Genomic DNA, 20,822 nt, shown 5'->3' with positions numbered 1-20,822 from the left:
TGGAGAACTGTAAAACTATTTGGCTATTATTTAAACAAATATGGTTTTGTTTTTTTACAGCCAAGAAAGTAATGTTTTCTTCTGAAACATTCTGCAAACATTTAAAAACAGCATCTGATATTTACAACTCAAATACATTTTTTTAATGCAGAAGGAAAAAAGGGAACAGAAGCCAACAGTTCTTTGGAACTATACTTGTTAATATTATGACTGAATATTGGTGTAACAGAAAGCTTTACCAAGAAGCTCTGTTCAAAGTATGACATCACTTACCATGTTTGAACACTCCAATTAAGAGAGATTTATCTGCCTCCTTATCCCACCAGTCCATAGGAACTTCAGCATGAAATGGTTCAGGAATCCAAATATCAATCTCACTAAAACAAGAGTTAGCATTTCCAAATAATTTTAAATGCTGGCATAAGTGTCAAAAGGACAAACTTGTATAATTGGAACTAAACAAGAAATTAAGTGTGCAAAAAAATAATAATATGAAAATGGTATACCTTCTCCCACTTTAAACCTTTACATTAGATTTATGAATTAAAGTTGTTCACCGATATTCTGTTGAAGTAGTTTACTTCATGAAATTAACAATTCTTCATCCTTACTCAACAACCAAAATATGCAGCAGTTTAATAAGAGCATAAACAGACAGATATGTTTAATCTTTAACTTTTTTATGATCATACAAAAATATTCACACGAACTGTGATCGTGAAGCACAAATAAACTTGAATTTGCACTAACCTTGAATCAGAACCCTCTAAGATCTTTTCAGCTTGGTCCCCTATAACTTCTTGCCTCAGATAGTACAGCATGCGGACACGCAGCAGGACCCTGGAGAGGAAAACAGAGAGGGGAAAAAGTTCTTAACTTCAGGACTGTTTGCCAACAGTGGCTTTTGGCAGCTGCTGCTGTTCATCCATCATCCTGCCAAGGCTGATTAGCCATGCTGTATGGTAGGCTTGAAGCGTGACAGATGGTGGCACATAATCACCTCTGTGTGGTGCTTTCTGCTGGCTTCCAACAGGCCTGCCTGGCAACCGCTTAGACTGCACAGAGAGGGATCGAGCTCAGCCCAACCCAGGCGCATTTCATTTAGTTCTACCTAGTGCAGCTTGTGAAGTTTAGACACGTACTCTACCACTGCCTCTGAAGTATTGAAGCAAGTTTGTAAACAACTGAGCAGATGGCTTTCAGTAACTGTTCTGCTTCATTATCTCATAAAATTTCCTCAGCTGCTGCCTTAATACCATTTTTGGAAGCACATCAGAAGTTGTAGGAATAAACGAGATATAAAATCTGGTTTTACTACCTTACAATAAACCCCCAGTATGGAATGTTAGACTTGTTAGATTATACAAATCTTTGCTTTAAAAAACAGGAAAAAGTCAGTGTTTTCTTAAGAAATTGTGTTTTTAAAAGTTTTTGCCAAATTTACTTCTCTTATTACCCTATTTACCTTAGAAGACAACAGAATATACCCATATTTAGCTTTATTGTGTAATTCCTCTAAAAGAATATAAACATTTATTTTGGAGCCATAATCCTATATTCATACTCAAAGACCAAATTGATGTAATTAAATATCTACTCTCTTCTGTTCTCAATGATGCTAGAAAACTATTAAAAGAAATACACTGGAAAAGCATATTCTACCCGAAATACTAATGATGTGATGTGACCTGGCAATATGTGCGCCACATCTGCCCCCCTGTAGTTTTCTGAAGCTCCTCACCCCCACACAGTAATGTTGTCCAACTGGGAAAAAAGCCCAAAGGCATTCTTGCCTTTTACTTGGTTAGCCATGTACACCTAGTACTTAGAGCAATACCCCTGCAGCTTCTATCCCAGCCTTTTCCGCATGGTAATAAGACACCCTAAAGCACCTGCAATATTGTAAAGCCTTTGGAACACCATTTCTTTTTGTGTAGTATGCCTACAGAATAAAAAGCAATACCTGAGACACTGTTTCAAATCTAGAAATCATTCTACACAAATGCAAAACAATGTGAAACACAGACAGCATCTAGTGAAGAACCTTTTAAAAGTAAGAACATAACTTATTTAATAGCTATTTACTATCAATTAATAAATGAAACAAATGTACATGTCTGTCCATCTACCAGAGGAATTCTGGATGACAAACATGAAAATGTAATATAATTTAAAGAAAGAGAAAAGAACAAAAAAGACAACAGAAGCTTCAATAAAAATCTCACAGCCTCACATAACCATTCCGAACTCCATTAACGCTGCCTGTGGAAAAACTCACGTCTTTACCACCTTCCTGAAGGCCAATCAGGTGGATTTTTCTTTGAGAACCCTAAACAGCTGTGTTGCTCTTAGACTTCGACTGTCCCTGGCCAATAACTGGCCTTCTGTCTTTAAAAAACCAAATACTCGGGAGACTTGGTGATCTTTAAAAACCACACTGCAAAGGTTCTTCAGCTGGTCGAGTACATAACAATATGGAAGAAATTAGAGTTCAGTATTGCTGGATTCAAAATTCTAAGTAACTTAGTTAGGGAAGATCCAGTTCTCCAACTTAAGGAGTTGGCCATCCTGTATTTAGACAAAAACAAGCCATTTCTACACCCAAAGGAGTGTAGGTTACCCCTTGATTTAGATATTGTTTTATTTTATTTAAATAATTACTATTAATTTAATGGAACCATTTTGGAATTATATTGTCTTTCAATTCTTTTGTACTTCTCTCTTTCTTCCTTTTTGCACATCTTTTCAATTATTTACAACTTATATATATTCAAATTAAAAAGTTCACTTAGGGTCATGTTATCCAATTGATGTACACTGCATATTTGCTGATGTAAAATATAAAAAAACACTATTATATTTCTTTTATTTTATTTCTAGATATTGATTTTTTTAAAAAAGTCTGCCATCCACAGTCAGTGTTGAGTTGGTCAGTCTATAAGTCTAAAGAGAAAGAATGTGTGAAAGAGGTGATGGGGAGGAGGAGGGAAGGAGGGAGGAAGATTGTAAGAGGGCAACAGCCAAGCCCCACTGTTCCACTAAACGTAGGAATAAAATGCCTGAAAACGGCTATCCTGACCATATTACCTTTTACAGAAGATGAGACTATACATTTATTTATGAATTTATTAATCATTTTGTTCAAAGCAACTTTTAAGCAGCATATTTAGAAATGTTAAACGGCCATCCATTTAAAATGCATAATTCTGAGTGATTAAAAAGCAGTCTATAAGGAAAAAATATATAAGAGAAACCATATAAAATGAGCCCCTATAACTAAAAAAATAAAATAAAATTCACTATAAAAAAGCCTAAGTGCCATATCATAAACTTGTAAAATGGACACACGTTTATAGGGCTCCTCTAACATCCTGGTCCTATGCATGAAGAAAAAAACAGGTCTTAGTGGTCTTCCAAAAGATCAAGAGAATGGACAAAAATAATAGCCATAGCGAGTGCAATAATAATGATATACGATAAATGAATTCACAATAAATGAATTATATGTAACTACAATTAAAAATTATGATTTGTAGAATAGACTTTTGACGATGAACAGTTATGTTTTAAAGAAAATAATGTACTTCCTAATACATAAATGATGAGGAAAATGAACTAAATGTCTTTTATTGCACATGCTTCATTTTCATCAGGCAGCCAAGCCCTGAATAACATCAACAATTATACAGTTTTTTCATCACATATGTTGTTCAAAATCGCAACATTTCCAACACAGGGATAATTTCAAAATAGATATGATTAAATGCATGTAAGGATTAAATACCACATGCTAGACTCATGAGAAATAATAAGTTCTAATAATTCAATGAAGTAAGACCAACCATGTTTTAAATACTGACATCAACTTAAATTGAGAAGACAAACAGTAATCTGTATCCTAAGAAAAATGTTAAGCATTAACCAAAATAAGAATGTGTATGGGTCTATACTATTAAACAGTGTCAATGATGAAGCATAATTTAAAGATTATCCTTATAGTAATCTACAAGTCCTATATTATGGTCCTAGAATTTGAGTTCCATGAAACATTCAAGTCAAAATGGGTCAAATTAAGTTAATGAATTAACTTACTTATTACAGTGATGTTTGAGATGTTTCTTATAGCTGTCCTCCTGAAACAAGGCATCTGGATTACAGCTGGCTAGCCAGTCAGCGTTCTGTAGCACTGGTTGTGAACTCTGAGCTTTTACTTTTTTGCCTTTTCTCCCCCGGGGCACTGGAGCAGACAAGCCTAAGAAATGTACACATGCATGGTTTTTCAGCATTAACTCTGACACCATGTCAAAGGAGGCCATCTGCCTGTGAAATCACTTTCTCACAGCCCTTTATCATTATGGTATGGACTTCTAGAAAACTAGGTCGTACTTTACACTATTGCATTCCATGATGATCATTATCATAGTTAAAGGCACTATGCAGCAATTGAAAACAATTAGAAAACCACAGAAAGCTATTGTACAATTTACCCTCCTAAGCACTCTGCTTGCAATCATACACACTTACCTGGGTGTTAATCCTATTTTAACTCAGTTTCTGAATAGGCATAACTAGAATTGTGTGGCAAATTATGAAAGGCACTAATTCCAGAATAACATAAACATGATACAGCATATTCTACATATGTATAATTTAATGATATTGTAGATTTTCTTTCATTAGTTGAATTTGTGCCAAAGTTAAAAGTATTTCAGTCCCATTAACATGGCATAAGAGATGAGGGATGTAATAATGTTTCACTATGGCTGGATCATGCTCAATGTTTACATCCCATTATTCTGCCAATGAACTTAAAATAATGGTATAGCCTTTCAGCAACTCTGAAACAGACTGCTCATTTAAAACAATCCAGTGACCTTCTCCCACACAGAAGCAAATGCTAAAGAACTACACAACATATGCTGGTACAAAAAGCTTATTTAATGCACAATATATAGCTAAGCAGCAATTTTAATCATTTACAATTAAAGCAAAACTGCATTTTATTGAGAAAAGACTACATTTAGGGTTCTGGCATTGAGGATTGTTATGCAGTAGATACAGTGGTAAAAGAAACTTTGTGAACTCTTTAGAATTTTCTGAGAGATTCTGATTAAATAAACAATCATAGAATCATAGAGCTCCTCCTAACCATGAAGCATCATGGTGGGAATATCACAGTTTGGGATCCTTTTGCAAATTCAGGCCTCATATTGCTCACTACAACTGAGAGGACGATGGACTATGGCTTGTACTATACATTATACAGGGTAATGTTAATAATTGTCCATGAGTTGAATGTAGTCATAAAGGACAATAATGCTAAACACATAGGTAAAACTGTAATAGAATAGCAGAAGTAGAAGTAACTTCATTATTGATATGGCCAAATCAAAACTTTAATCTTAACCAAACTGAACTACTGGGGCGTAACCTTAATGAGCACTTCATGTAAGGCAGTCCAAAAATTAGATGAAGCAATTCAATAAGAGTAGTGGCCAAAATACCTCTAAGCTGATGTACAAGATTGATCAACAAATGCAGGAAGTATTTGTCTAAAACATCTTAAAGAGGTCCATCAATTAATAAATATGAAACTTCACATATTTTTCTGACAAAGTATATGTAAACACAAGGATTAAATTTATTAACTGTAGGAAAATACTGAAGTAGCAACTTAATTGCAGAGCTTCTTTTTTGCATAGAAAGAGTCTTAACTTTGAACTTTAGTATCTATTTATACAGCCTGGAAAGATTCCATATGTATATCTTAAGAACCACTGCCATTCAGAGTACAGATAGCCCTTGCTTAATGACCACCCATTCAGTGACTTTCCTAACTTACAACAGCACTGAATGAGTGGTACTTACAACCAGTCCTTGTACTTATGGCCATCACAGCATATCTTCAGTCACATGATTGAAATCTGGGTACTCAGTGACCAGTGCTATGTGATTGCCATTTGCCAGGTCCCATAAGCAAGTCAATGGGGAAGCCGGCAGAAGGTCACAAATGATTACCACTTGACATTGTGCTTAACAATGTCATGGGATTCGCTTAATGACACCAACTGGAAGTACCAGAATTTCCATCGCTAAGTGGAATGGTCACATGATGTTGTGCTTTACAACTGCATTGCTTAGCAACAAAAATTTGGTTTCAATTACTGTCTTTTAGTGTAATGAACCAGACACACCAATTGTCTGTGATATTGCTAGTTAGTTTCCCACATTTAACTTACAAGAGAACAGTGATACTTTTACATACCAATTATAGAAATGGCCAAGATAAATCTTGGAGAGGAACCTTTAGCATTGAAATATCAGATGAAGACACTAATATGTAATTCCCAGTGACAGAGAACAAGATTAACAACAATAACACTGAAACACGTTTCAGACAGAAATAGAGATCTATATTTGCTTTGTTCAAGATTACGTAATACTGCTCAATGGATTTAAAGCAATGTTTTATGACAACAGCAGCACTGGATATAAAATAAGATGCGGATACATACCAGAATGATTAACTAAGGCCCGAGTTTGTCCATCTGTAGTTGGAGTAATCAAATCCCAGATAAAACTTTTGATATTCTCATCCCCTTTATAATGATTGAGACAATATACAAGGATAGTCCGGCAAATAGTTTCCACATCTTGCTCAGTTAGCTGACGCTTATAACGTCCATGTAGAAGGATATCAGTCCATCGTCCCCAACTATATTAAAAAAAATGGCATCACAGCTAGTCCTAACTTACAATCATTTGTTCAGGAACTGTTGAAAATTACAATGGCACTGAATGAAGGGACTTAGACCTGTACCCGAAGTTATGGCCACTACTGCACTCGCGCAGTTATGTGAACAAAGTTCAGGCACTTGACAATCTGCCTACCCTTATGGCCACTTCTCTTTTCCAAAGACAATCTTCAAAAAAGGTTGAGTGGACCAAAGCATGATGGGGTCAGGTGGAGGAGACTGAAGGGTGTGGGTCCCAGCAGGGTGCCTCAGTGCAGAAGAAGCCTGAGGAAGCCTGGGACAGGCCATGTATGGGCTAATAAGATACTGCAATGTGGGCCTGAGCCCGCACCAGGCTTTCTAGGCCTTCTCCCCCATGCTCTGTTTAATGGTAGCAATGAAGAGAGCAGGGATTGTGATAATTAATCAAGGCGATCATGTGGGCGGGCGCCTCACTTAACAACTGCTATAACAGACAACCGTAATTCTGGGCTCAATTGCAATCATAAGTAAAGGACTACTTATACTGCAGAATTTTAATATTAAAATACATATATATATTTTGTGGGTCCAAATTATTTTACTAAGCAAATAGCAAGTCACTAGTATTTTACTATAGCGGAAAAAATAAAATACACATGTTTAATGTAAATGTCATAAGTTCTGAATAGGAGTTCAAATCCCAGAGCAATTTTTGCAATTTTATGATTTTAACATGAATTTGAATTCATTTCTGTAATATTTATCTGTACTAGCTCTTCACAGGAACAATACGTAAGACAGAGATTTTTAATACCAGTATCACTCACTAGGGCAGTTTTGCTAAATTCAATAATACAATAAAGGATGGGAGCATAACTTTAATTTGAAAATTATTATCAGAAATATGAGCTTACTAAAGTATAAAATAAATGCTGTTGTAGCACAAAATCTAAAATTTTAACTACCTGTCCATTCCTATCATAAACACTTCTAACATAATCATGCTGTGTTGTAGTTTTTTTCTGTTTACAGATAATTGCTTAATCGCCATTGCTTAGCAACCACTTGAAGTTATGATGGCCTCAGAATTGATGCTTTACAGCTTGTAAACTATTTATGACCATTGTAAAATGCCATACTGCTCCTCCTGCAATCACATGATCTTATTTCAAGTGCTTGGCAACCTGCTTGCAACCTACAACCAGTTGCGGCATCCTATAGTCATGTGACCACAATTTGTGATGAGTTTTGCCATTTCCTGGCAAAAAGTACCATTGTAGATGTTGGTTTCCTTTAATTTTATTTATTTTATTTTATTCAATTTATATACCGCCCTTTTCCCGAAGAACTCAGGGCGGTTTACAGGGCAAATTAAAAAAAAAGATACAGATTAAAATACAATTAAAATACAATTAATAGACCCAACACTTTAAAATTGAATTTAAAACCTTAAAAACCCCTCAGTCCAGGCCGGCCAACTCAAATAGCCAGGTTTTTAGGTCCCGGCGAAACGAATGAAGGTCGGGGGCGATCCAGAGTTCCACTGGCAGCTGATTCCATAGGGCAGGTGCGCCCACCGAGAATGCTCTCCCCCTGGGAATCACCTGCCGGCATTCCTTGACCGGCGGGACCCTGAGGAGGCCTTCCCTGTGTGAGCACACAGGACGATGGGAAGTTGAAGCTGGCAGCAGGTGCTCCCTAAGATAATCCGGACCCATGCCATTTAGGGCTTTATAGGTCATCTTGAATCTTAATGACCATATGGTTTGCTTAACAACAGTTATAACTTACTTCGTTGAAAAACAGTCATAAAATAAAACCAGGTCAGGTGATGGCCGACTTGATGACTGAGGCTAACTTATGATCAAAATTCCAAGTCCAAGCATGACAATAAGTTAAGGACTACATGATATAAGTTCTTGGGAATGATGGTAACAGAAGCAGGTTTCTTCAAAAAAGGGAAGTCTGTTTTTTTTTTAATGAGCTTAAGAATTCCTAGTATGTGAAGTATTATTTATGGTTATGCAACTATATTTTTTAATCACTGGCTTTTTAAATGGCTTGAAAGAAAATCTAAGTTTTTACAGTAGTTGCCTCAATTTTACCACTGACAAAATTGTAAGAGTGGCAGCCTAACCCTGTATATTAGATGCCAGGTTGGAGAAGGCTAATGTAGGAGATACTGTATATCTTGTTTGCAGAATGGTTGCCTTATCTATTGCAGCTCTCTGCTACTAATGATACTGAATTTATCTGAAGGGATGGATGGAAAGAAATGGAGCTGTACAATCTAAACAATCTATGATGGGTAGGACTGGTGTTGTGCATGTTGAATACTGGTTGAAATGTGCCATCAGTCAGTTTCCCATATTCCAGAATACAGTTGCCTGTCAATTTACCTTTTAGTTTGGCAGTGCTGTTAGTGAAAGTCAGACCAACCCAAAATAGTAATGTATCATTCAAAAATAAGAGGGCTCACTTAGTGTGCATTAATGAGACCAGGAAGGGTTGATTTGATCCAGCACTAGCAGCATAAATTAGAGGGTGTGGGAAGAGAATGGTTGTGATCCATAGACAACCTTTTATGTCTACCATTCAACTCTGTTGCTGGTTTTAGAGATGTGTGTCCTAGTATTGGGCTATAGAAACAAAATGTTTGTGTATTGATCACGCCACTATTTCTTGAATTATTCATGGTGATTTCTGATAGTGGAGAATCCAATAATGTACTCCATGGGGATTATAACATTCATTTTTGGGGCTGCCTTTAGATTCCTTGCTTGTGATGTGTTGGTTTCTATGATAAACCATGGAGCTGTCTTAATGGATCACTGACGGCACATTAGGAAGCAGATTATATTCTGGTTGCATTAGGATAGCAAGAGTATGACCTAAAAGTGAAGGGAGTTATCATACTCCTTTTGCCATTATCTACGAATTTTCTAACATGATTAGACTGCCAGATTTTTTATTTCCCTGTAGGCTGGGGGATCTATTAGGATGATTTGGTTTAGGATAATTATGTAATGTTAAAGATTCCTGAATGCCTTGGTGAAAAGGCTGGCAATTCTGCTGAGACCCTAACTTTAATATTAATAGTGTGATTAAATGGATCACTGATTAAATAACTCTTAACATCTCTTGCAATGTAAAGTCTGGAAAGGTTTTTGGACTTCAGAAGGCCTATGGGCAATGAAACATATCACAAAATGGCTGGAGTACAAATAGTGAAAAACAAATCTGAAGATAAACTAAATTCATTGTGCTAACATGCAGCAGTAAAGGTAATGAAGAAGAGTTTCTTTATAGCCATCATTCCATATTCTCATCTGTAACCATCTGGCAAAATAATATTGTGTTGTTAGGGGACTTTTAAATTCTATTCCTATAAACAGAGTCTTGGATACCAAAAGCACACTCACAAGGGCGTTTATGAGATAAAATTACTCTTTTACATTTTGACCAAGACATTATGGTTGAATAAAATGTCTGAAGCAGTGCTTTCCATCATATGTCTTCCTAATTCCTATCCTTCATGTCTGATTTAACTGAGTAAGAATAGGTGGTTGGAAACAGTAAATGCACTTCTATGGAAAAGTTTGGAATTAGCTAACTTGAGAAGTATGGTAGCACACCTCCACTTTAAGAAGCTCACTCTGAATCATTTGATTCTTAAATCTCTTCATCCAGTTAATAATCTATCCTTGGAAATATGGTAAATATATAGCTACATGTGCTGTTGGAAGAAAACAAGATATTTGGACTCACTCCAATATAGTCTGAGGTTTGATTATCACAAACATATGTGTTTGGTTATCGCAAACATATGTTAGAAGGTACTACGTCAAATATCATTGTAGTAGAATACAAAATATATGTGGCAACTGCTCCCTTAAATATACTGTATTTCTGTCAACTACCATTTAGTAGGGACATTTATTTAATGTGCTTTGTCTGCCAATGATCTGCTATCTGATGACAAGAGAAAGAGTATTCTCAAAACAAGCTCCCATTAACAGAATTCCCTCTTCATCCAATTATGATTGGCCCTGAATCTTGTCAGTTTTTAGAATTAACTAAAATGTACCTGTTTACCTAGTCTGCCAGTTAAATCTATGCTATTTACTAATTAATATTGTGCAACATTATTTTAGATGTCTATAAGTCTTTTTTTTGAAGATTCTACCAAGTTGCATAATCATAGTTGCCATCATGAACATTTAGACTGTTTTTTACTTATTGTAAATAATTTTCTAAAGTGAATTATTTTTCAATTTAGAATTATTTTTCACAATGAATTTGGTTTAGAAATGATGTGTTGGTATGAATGAATAAATGAATGGGAAAATGAAGAATATAACAATCCAGAATAATGCTAGCAAGCCAAGTTCTTCCAATTCACAGTCAAGGAAAATAACATATTCCAAGAAACGACATCTGTTGTATCATATGAGACTTCTATTTGCAGTCTCTCTGTGTAATAAGCTACAACCTTATAAAAGTAGAAAGAGCCAAATAATATAGAGCCTTGAATACTGTTTTGTTTTCCAGTCCATTTTACTTACCCATAGACCAACAGATTTTTTTCTACTCTAAAGCATTCACTCCTTGCATATCCCTGGGATTTGTCCTGCGGCCTACGAAGTTTTATGCTAGGTTTTTCTTCAGAATCACTTTCGAGGTCTGAAAATTCCATCAGTTCATCTTCTTTGACTGCACTGTATAATCTAGTTTGCTTTCTTATTCTTGGAGTATCAATAACTAGATTGTTCTATAACAAAAATTTAAAAAAAAGTTTTGTTAAAAAAAGTAATAATAAATGTATTTCAGCAAACTAAATAAAACAGGTAAGTTTAAATTTCTCACCCTTCCATTTAAGGCTTCAATATCAAGTTCAGCTTTTTTTGCCCATTTCTGCCAGAAATTAGGATCATCTAAAGAAATATCTGTTCTGTTACCAGATGCAACAAAACTAGCCTAAAACAAAACAATATAATAATTTGATTACAGGCTGCAATATACACACTTATGTAATGAAAATTATTTTGTGTTTGTTCAACTTCATTTGCATGACTACAGAAAGATAAATAAAAATAGGTAGTTCTGAATCACCAGAGATCCAAACAGATAATGACCAGAGGTGCATAAAATATTTTCAAAGATCTGATTCTACCACTAGAAGTGTTTATTGGATGTTGGAGCTCAAAACATGTCAACTTTGAATGCTTTATGTACTGCTAGACTAGCTGTACAACACTACAGCTTTCATTCAGCAGTATCCTCAAGATGAGAACAGTGACAAATCCCTGTCTGCCACAAACAAATGAAATAATTAAATGTTTGCCTTTTAAACAGATATAAGTATTATTAAGATGCAAAATGTCATTTGAAGTAAAAAGGAGCATTCTTATTCTCTGGGTGAAAGTACTGTGACAAAAAGACAATGCTCTTTATTATCTGCTGCAGTGTCACAGGATTGGAACACAGAGGGTCGAAGAGTGCTTTAAAAATGGTATTTTTCTTTCCAAATGACTGAATTCTTCTTCCAAAAGCAGTGACAGAGAGCATTCATTGGAATTATCTTCTCTTAAGCACTGCACAAAACTTACCACTAAATGTTCTATGCAAAGTGTATAGCTACTAGGTTGTGTTAAAGATGCAAAACATAATACTTTGAACATACCTGAATGTTCCCTATTGAGTATTCTCAGCTGAGATACAGGTTTCCTAAAACACCTATTTCTTGTATACACTGAACATTGATGTTTATTTTATGGTATGAAATTTGATATTTCAGATATTTTATAGATTCTTCTCTTTTTCTGTAAGGCTTTCTTATAAAGTATCCAAGTATTTTATAGAAGGGGAATTACTTTCAAGTTATATTCATGTTTCAGTTTGCATATTTGTACGAATTCAGAGAATTTTAGGTTCTGATTTGGAATATTATTTTAGTGTCTGCTACAGTAGAATTTAAGGATAAGCCTATATTCAGGGGCTATCCATGGGAAAGATCATTCATACATGATTCTGATTAATTTAAAAAATTAACTTTTTTACTGACCTTTGCAAATGTGGAGCCTTTTCCCTCAGACTCAATTGTGATCGTGTGTGTTCGTCTCAAAAGAATTTGATCTATATCCTCTTCACAAAATTTAGATCCTTCATCTTCTTCATCCATTAAAGCACCATAAGCCCCTTTTCTCAAAAGATCCTCTATTTCCTTTTTGGAGAGCTGCTGAACCTATAAGTTTTGAGGAAAAGGAGCTGCCTTTTTATTTTTAATTAGTATTTATTAGCTAGCAAAGAAACAATCTTATTTTCTTAACAAGTATAATTAGGATTAGGAAATAATTCTATGGTCCCTGGGATTTTATCCAGTATTGTTTCTCCTTTGAAGTCAGAAGGAGAAATTCAAAATGGTACTTTCCTTCCTGCTGGTTTAGGCCACCTTTTCCTAAACTTGAAGTTTCTGCATCATAACTTTCTCATTTCTATGTCATGCTCCCAAATTCAAAATAAAGCAATAAATGAACTATGTTTATTCCCTCTCAATGTATACCAAAAATTGGATTTTTTTTCCAAGGCAACTGAACATGAACGGCATTGCAATAAATACAGTTTCTTATTACTTACAGTGGATATAGAAAGTCCACATACCCCAATTAAAATGCCAGGCTTTTTGAGATGTAAAAAATATCAGACCAAGATAAACCACTTAAATTTTTCCATCTTTAATATAACATACAAGCTATACAATTCAATTGAAAAACAAACTGAAATCTTTTAGAGGGAAAAATAACAATAAAAAACTAGGATAAGTGTTATACATCCTTAAACTAATACTTTATTGAAGCACTTTTTGACTTTATGATAACATCCAGTCATTTGAGGTAGGTGCCTATCAGCATAGCACATCTCGCCTTGGAAATCTTTTCCTACTCTTCCTTGTAAAAGTGCTCCAAATCTGTCAGATTTCAAAGGCATCTCCTGTGCACAGCCCTCTTCAGGTTTTCAATTGGATTCAGGTTTGGGCTCTGGCTGGACCATTCTAAAATTTTTATCTTATTCTGGTAAGATCTTATTCTTTTGTTGATTTGGAGATATGCTTTGGGTTGTTGTCATGTTGAAAGGTAAAATTCTACTTCATCTTCAGCATTGTAGCAGAAGCCTGAAGATTCTGTGCCAGAATTGACTGGTATTTGGAACTGTTCTTAATTCCTTCCACCTTGACTAAAGCCCCAGTTCCAACGGAAGAAAAGCAGCTGTCAAGCTATGAAGACCCCTTGCATTAGAACTGCCATGATGCTTCTAGCTTCCCTACAGTTATGAGGGGGGAGGGAAGGGTTAAGGTTTTTAATTCACAAGCGGTTTTTATCAGTGTGAGAGCTGAGGTCACTGAAGAAATGTTTTGGCCAACAGAGACTGTCTTCTCATAACAATCGTTCAAAGTCAAATTGGACAATGGGACCTGAACTGTCAGAGGGAAGGGAAAGTTTTACTATTTTAATTTATCTTTTTCCTGCAGTATGGTGGCATTATTAACCTGGAGGCAATTCATGGAGTAAGACCCCCTTTGAGGTATGGACCATAAAAATTTAAAAGCCCTAAAGACACACACATACACACACCCCTGCAAGCTCTCACCCAAACAGGTCCTTTGGGTGCAATACTTCAAACAATTTGACTTTGAATTAAAGTATATCCGGGGGGGGGGGATTTTCTTGCTGATGCCTTATCACGCATGCCTCAGCACTCAGGAGGAAGTGGTGGGTTCCACTGTCCCCACCAAACAACAAGCAGCCCAAACTATGACCAGTTGGCAGGAGAAGAGGAATTCATTCCCTACCAATGCATTTGCCCAACGATTGAAGCAGGAGCTACTGACCGTCATGTGGTTTGTGACTCAACAAGGAGAACTGACCATGAGAGAAGAGTCAGTATGAAAGGGAGACAAATTGTATATCTCCTATAGTCTACGCTGCAAGTCCTGCATCACTGCCATGATGCTAGGACACTTTGGGACTCTGCACCTGACTAACCACCAATTCTGGTGGCCAAAAATGAAAAAAGGCATTGAGAGCTATCTGAAAAGCTGCACAGTTTGCACAGCCAGTAAGAGGCTCCCGGGGAAGAGCCCAGGGCTATTGCAGCAGGTCACTGATCCAACCAGGCCCTGGGAGGAGATAGCTATGGACTTTATCGTGGAACTAGCTGAAAGTGGGGAGAAAACTGTGATTTGGATTGTGGTACACCTGTTCTCCAAACAGGCTCATTTTATCACATGTGCTGGGTTCCCCTCAGCCCAGAAGCTAGCAAAATTATTCCTGCAGCATATATACCAGCTGCACAGAGTGTCTAAGCCCATCAACTCAGACCGTGGGGTCCAATTCACTGCAAAATTTTGGAGAGTTTGTGAGGATGATTGGATCCTCCCAGGGGCTTAGTTCAGCTTTTCATCTGAGTACGAATGGGGCCGTGGAATGAGCTAACGCAATGGTGGAACAATACCTGTGTTGTTATGGCAACTTCCAGCAAACAAACTGGGCAGGACTATTTGCAGAGGTGGCGTATAACAATGCAGTATGGGAGTGGAGTTTTTGCCAATGCCAGAATGTCCGCAGAAGCCTCCCTCCTCAAGCACCTTAACTGAATGGGTGGATTCGTTCCAACATTATTGGAGCAATGAAAAAAAGAAAGCATTAACTAAAGCAGTGGAGCATCAGAAAAAACAGGCAGATAAGAAAGAAGCTCCTCAGGGAACATTTCATGTGGGAGATAAATTGTATTGATCCACTAAATATCTTAGGTTGAAACAAACTTGCAAGAAGTTAGGTCCAAAGTTCATGGGTCCTTTCCCTATTGTGAAAGTTATAAACCCGGTGACAGTACAGCTCAAGTTACCTAGAATACTAGGAAAAGTATATCCGGTCTTTCACTGCAGCTTACTGAAGCCGTTCCAAGGATCCACTATGAGGCAGGGGGAGAAAGCAGCCCCACACCTCTAATAGTAGGGGGAGAGACACACTATGAAGTCAAGCAGATCCTTGATTCCAGATTTCATAAAGGGAAGTTACAGTACCTTATCCAATGAAAAGGTTACCCAATGTCAAAAGCTAGATGGATAAAAGTTCACAACGTAAAAGCAGATCGTTTGGTAAAATGGTTCCATACAAAATACTCCCAGAAGCTGGGGCCAGGGCAAGGAAAAGTTAACAAGCAATAATGTGTATTCATTTTGTTTTCCAGATTTCCCCTTCCTCTGTAGGGGGCCAGCCTGTCAAGCTATGAAGACCCCTTGCATTAGAACTGCCATGACGCTTCTAGCTTCCCTACAGTTGACAAAGAAATGTTTTGGAGAACAGACACTATGTTCTCATAACAACCGTTCGAAGACTAATTGGACAATGTGACCTGAACTGTCAGAGAGGGGAGGGAAAGTTTAATTATTTCCCCCCACCATATTGCCAGAGCTGGGATTCCTTCTACCATGCCGGTATGCTATGTCTAACAAAGTTCTAGAGATTGCAATGTTTCTGGTGGATTTACTTTGTTGGGCTTTTCAGCTGGAACCATGACAGCAGCTTTAAAAGCACCACTATGCTTCACTGTGGGTATGGTGTATTTTTGGTGATACACAGTGCTGTTTTGGTGAGAAACATGCTTTTTGGAATTATGGCCAAAAAGTTCAATCTTGATCTCGTTAGACCATAACATGTTTTTTCATATACTTTTGTCAGACTTGATACAGGTTTTTACAAAATGCAGTCGGGCTTGGATGCTTTTCTTTGTAAAAGAAGGCTTCTGTGTTGTCACCCTACCCCACAGCCCAGATATATGAAGAATATGGGAGATAGTTGTCACAGGTAGTACATAACCAGTACTTGCCAGAAATTCCTGCAATTCCTTTAATGTTGCTGTAGGCCTCTTGGCAGCCCATCAGAACAGTTTTCTTCTTGTTTTTTTAAATTAATTTTGGAGAGACATCAGTTCTTTGTAATGGCATTGGTGTGCCATAGTTTCTCCACTTGTTGATGACTGTCTTCACTGGACTCCATGATATATCCAATGTCTTGAAATTTTTTTGTACCCTTCTCCTGACTGACACCATCCAACAATGAGATCCCTTAGATGCTTTGTAAGCTCTTTGCAGACCATGGCTTTTGCTGTAAGAGGCAACTGAGTAAATGTCAGAAAAATCCTACTAGAACAGTTGAACTTTATATGGGCCTGATCAGAGTTACTTTAATTGATATCAGGTATGTACTACTATTTTAACATCAGTTTGGTTATTTCTGAACACAGTCACATCCCAAGTTATAAGAGGGTGTGGACCCTTATACAGGCATTATTCTAGTTGTTTTTTATTTTTTCACCACTAAACAATTTCAGTTTGTTTTTCAATTGACTTGTACAGCTTATATATTATATTAAAGGTAGAAAAAATTATGAAGGGGTTTATCTTAGTCCGAGTTTTGTTACATCTCAAAAACCTGACATTTTAACAGGAGCGTATAGATGTTTTATATCCAGACTTTTTATGTACTAGTTCTTTTTTAATTAGAACATTTAGATGGAATGATTAGATGGGATTATATAGTTGAACTGACAAATATTTTTTAAATAAAATATTATCAGCTCTGACAATTATTTTTGAAATGATTAAAGTACACACATATTATATAATGAGGGAAGAGATACTAGGAAAAAACTTTCTTCAATTAACAAGTAAATGAAATTTAGAATACACTATATGGCAATAAATAATGACATCAAAACAGCTTAGGCTGATCTTGAAAAGCCAAGCAGTTTCAGATTCTGTTCAAATTTTCCCAGTGAGATCTTGAGTTGGCTCTGTTGTGGATCAAGTGTCCTGTGTGAGCTTAAATTTTTTTTTTAAAATATGACTATGTTTGTCATGTTTATTGTTTTATCCTTTTTTGTCTGTCACCCAGAGCCTTTCTTGTGAGATAGGTAGCAATATTAGAAAGATAGATAGATAGATAAATAGATAGACAGATAGACAGACAGACAGACATTTGGATGAAAGACAATCAGGAAATCCCAAAGCTGTAGATTAAACTCAGAAGTTGAATAAATAACCTAAAAAAGAATATAAGTGTTGCAGATAAAACAAAACGGACATATGTGTGTAATCATCATAAGTCAAGCTCTACTCAAGGAAAACTTTAGATATTTTTAAAGCTATAAATATATAAGGGAAGGGAAGGGAAGGGAAGGGAAGGGAAGGGAAGGGAAGGGAAGGGAAGGGAAGGGAAGAAGAGGGGCATATAATTTTACCCCATTTGTAGCATTCTCTCTTCCACTCATGGATTGAAGCACAGCTTTATCAAGACCAAGTTTTAAGCTTGCTTTGTCAAACATTTCCCTTTCATAAGAATTCCTTGTTATTAATCTGTAGATTTTCACTGATTTGCTCTGTCCTATTCTGTGACATCGAGCCTGAGCCTGGAAAAATATGAAATGAGATGTATTTTTAAAAACAGATTAAAATGGATTAGTAAAATGAACAAATGTTAGAACAATGTGTTGTTTTAAACATGTTGAAGTGTTCAAACAGAACATACTACCTGAGCAATAAATTCTGATGGGGGAGGGGGCACTAGGAAAATAGACTGTGTCAATTGCCTTTCACAATATTACCTGAAGATCATTTTGAGGATTCCAATCTGAATCAAAAATAATGCAGGTATCAGCAGCTGTAAGATTAATCCCCAAGCCACCTGCTCTTGTGCATAGTAGAAAAACAAATCTGTCAGAATCAGGTCTGGAAAACCTATCAATAGCTGCTTGACGAAGGTTGCCTCTTACTCTGCCATCAATTCGTTCATAAGGATATCTACAATAACAAGCAGTATTAATAAGATATACCTAGTAATTCAAGACTGAAAGCACTGTTCTCAGAAAATACAGCTTTTCTTATTATTAGCTTTTATAAATGTGCAGGGAAGTAAAGGGAAGTATATAAGTATATAAGAAATAAGTGAGCAGAAACAGCAGATATAAGATTTTTTGTTTCAAAAATGTATGTCAAATTGCAGAAAATTACAGGAAAAAATGTTGCTGATATAATTAATTGGCTATGTATCACCTAGAATTAAGAGCCTTAAAATTGTTGCAACTAAAACAATTAATAAAGAAAATATTTTTGAAAATCTAAGAGTTATTAATGACTGTTTCATGGGCTTTTACTGGAGTCTGTTACATATAATAGAAAACGGTTTTAATCATGTTTTATTCTAAAAGCATTATCGCTTTTAGCAAAGCTTTCACCACTCTTTGGGGGAGATGGGCAGTTTAGAAATGTGAACAACAAATAAACCATAAGTTCTAAATGGTTATACACTACGACTATGAAGAAAGAAAATTAATGAGTATTATTTTGTTTAGGCATTCTTCTATTTTATTGTACAATATTCCTTCTCTGTGCAACACAGGCTAAATACTTGATAGAATAATTGACAGAATTTATTTTATAAACTTAAACTATACTTTTGTACTCACCGTCTTTGAATGAGGTAGTCTTCCAGTATGTCCAAGCAGCGCACCATCTGGGAAAAGATAAGCACCCTGTGGCCACCAGCCTTCAATTTTGGCAGCAACTTGTCAATCAGTACTAGCTTGCCAGCAGCCTGGATCATTGCCTGGAGCTGAAAATCTGGAGAGTCAGGATTGTGTGTTTCTTTAAACTCTTCCAAAATTTTCTCTTCAGCACCTGCAGAGATTGGACAGCAATATGTGAATACTCTAAAGGTTTTATTAATAAAACTATAAATCTACTTCCAGTTCCCCATACAATGTCTAAGAGTTTTATGTGTAAATGTGTATTTATATAGCTGCATTTATTTAAATTTAACATGGAAAATATATAAACACAAACAATAAAAACAAAGGTTCCAGAAACAAGTTTCACAACAACACAGAGGTGGCAAGCCAGAAGTCATAACAAATTAGGGAGCAGTGAGTGACTGAATAATTAATTAGCAAATTAAGAACATTAAGTACAATATACATAACAGCGAACAGAGAATGTAATGACAAAACCAATTCTTTTTTTTAAGAAAGTGTTTTACATACCATTACTAACCATCAAAATTATAGGTTACATTAACTGAATTCTAGTATGAAACAAATCTCAAACTGAATGACTTCAATATCTACCAGGTAAAGACTTTGTGGCAAAATAAATTAACTGTAGATCATAATCACAATAAAAATGTCCCCACAAAAAAGGTTATAGATAAAAACTAACAAAATAAGGGCAACATACACAGTAATTCGTGGTTCCTCTACCACTTCATTAAATATGAGTTATCTCATTGGAATTCAGTCAGAACTTGGGAGGTTTTATCATATGGGAGAGCAATATATTTTTAAAAAACTCAGAACATCTTAAAATCATTATTAAAAGGGTGTTTGTTAACTTAAACTATAGCACATTTGTTTTTTGTTGTAATGTCAATTTATCTTAATACTGCAAACAAGAACATAATGCATCAATGACATCCACATCCTATAAGTGAAAAACTATTAGTACAAGTAAATGTGGGAAATAAGCAATATCATATAAGCAGTAACTTTTGTGAAATGAAGCATTAGAATTCTGTTCTATATCTTAAAATAGTGTGTGTTAGACATGCATAGTAGAAAACAAAAATCCACACCAACAGTGGAAAGCAGAAATCCATGCTTATTTCTTAGATAATTATTTCTAGTCACTGTTTTGACTAGTAGTATAGAACTATTTTGGTTTAAACAAAATTACACTTTGATCTATCAGATTTTTCACTTATTCTTCTTTTTTCATTAAATGAACTGTGATTATCTATATTAGCAAGCTGACATGATTTTTATTATGTGCTTCAATTCACATGTTAGAAGTATCTAGGCAGTTCTAAACTTATTAATGTATAAGGCTATTGATGACAAAAACAAATGCCCTTTTAAACATAATTAGGAAATCATTTTTTCGATGAAAATAATGGCATCTGGCTTGAAGATTCAACAAAGGCATCTGAGTTGATTATTGTCAAAAGGCATTGATGCAATCATTCAAGTAAGTTGGTAGCTAAACCTGACATTTGG

General features: G+C 35.7%; 1 protein-coding gene across 2 annotated transcripts in view; it reads right to left on the bottom strand.

Moving 5' to 3' along the window:
- The window catches only part of CHD7 (chromodomain helicase DNA binding protein 7), a 206,207-nt gene that overhangs the window by 15,617 nt on the left and 169,768 nt on the right, over window positions 1-20,822 (bottom strand). For both annotated transcript variants that reach the window (XM_083361196.1, XM_083361195.1), the window contains 10 exons: window positions 19,242-19,452; window positions 18,381-18,576; window positions 18,018-18,185; window positions 12,781-12,960; window positions 11,583-11,693; window positions 11,282-11,487; window positions 6,516-6,715; window positions 4,093-4,252; window positions 751-840; window positions 274-377 (listed from right to left, as the gene is read on the bottom strand). In XM_083361196.1, the coding sequence (XP_083217322.1) occupies window positions 274-377; window positions 751-840; window positions 4,093-4,252; window positions 6,516-6,715; window positions 11,282-11,487; window positions 11,583-11,693; window positions 12,781-12,960; window positions 18,018-18,185; window positions 18,381-18,576; window positions 19,242-19,452 (1,626 nt within the window). The remainder of the gene's footprint in view (window positions 1-273; window positions 378-750; window positions 841-4,092; window positions 4,253-6,515; window positions 6,716-11,281; window positions 11,488-11,582; window positions 11,694-12,780; window positions 12,961-18,017; window positions 18,186-18,380; window positions 18,577-19,241; window positions 19,453-20,822) is intronic.

Source organism: Vipera ursinii (genome assembly GCF_947247035.1).
Source record: "Vipera ursinii genome assembly, chromosome: 3".
Taxonomy (NCBI): Eukaryota; Metazoa; Chordata; class Lepidosauria; order Squamata; family Viperidae; genus Vipera; species Vipera ursinii.
Note: the sequence above shows the minus strand (reverse complement) of the source record. Positions and strands in the feature narration are given on the sequence as shown.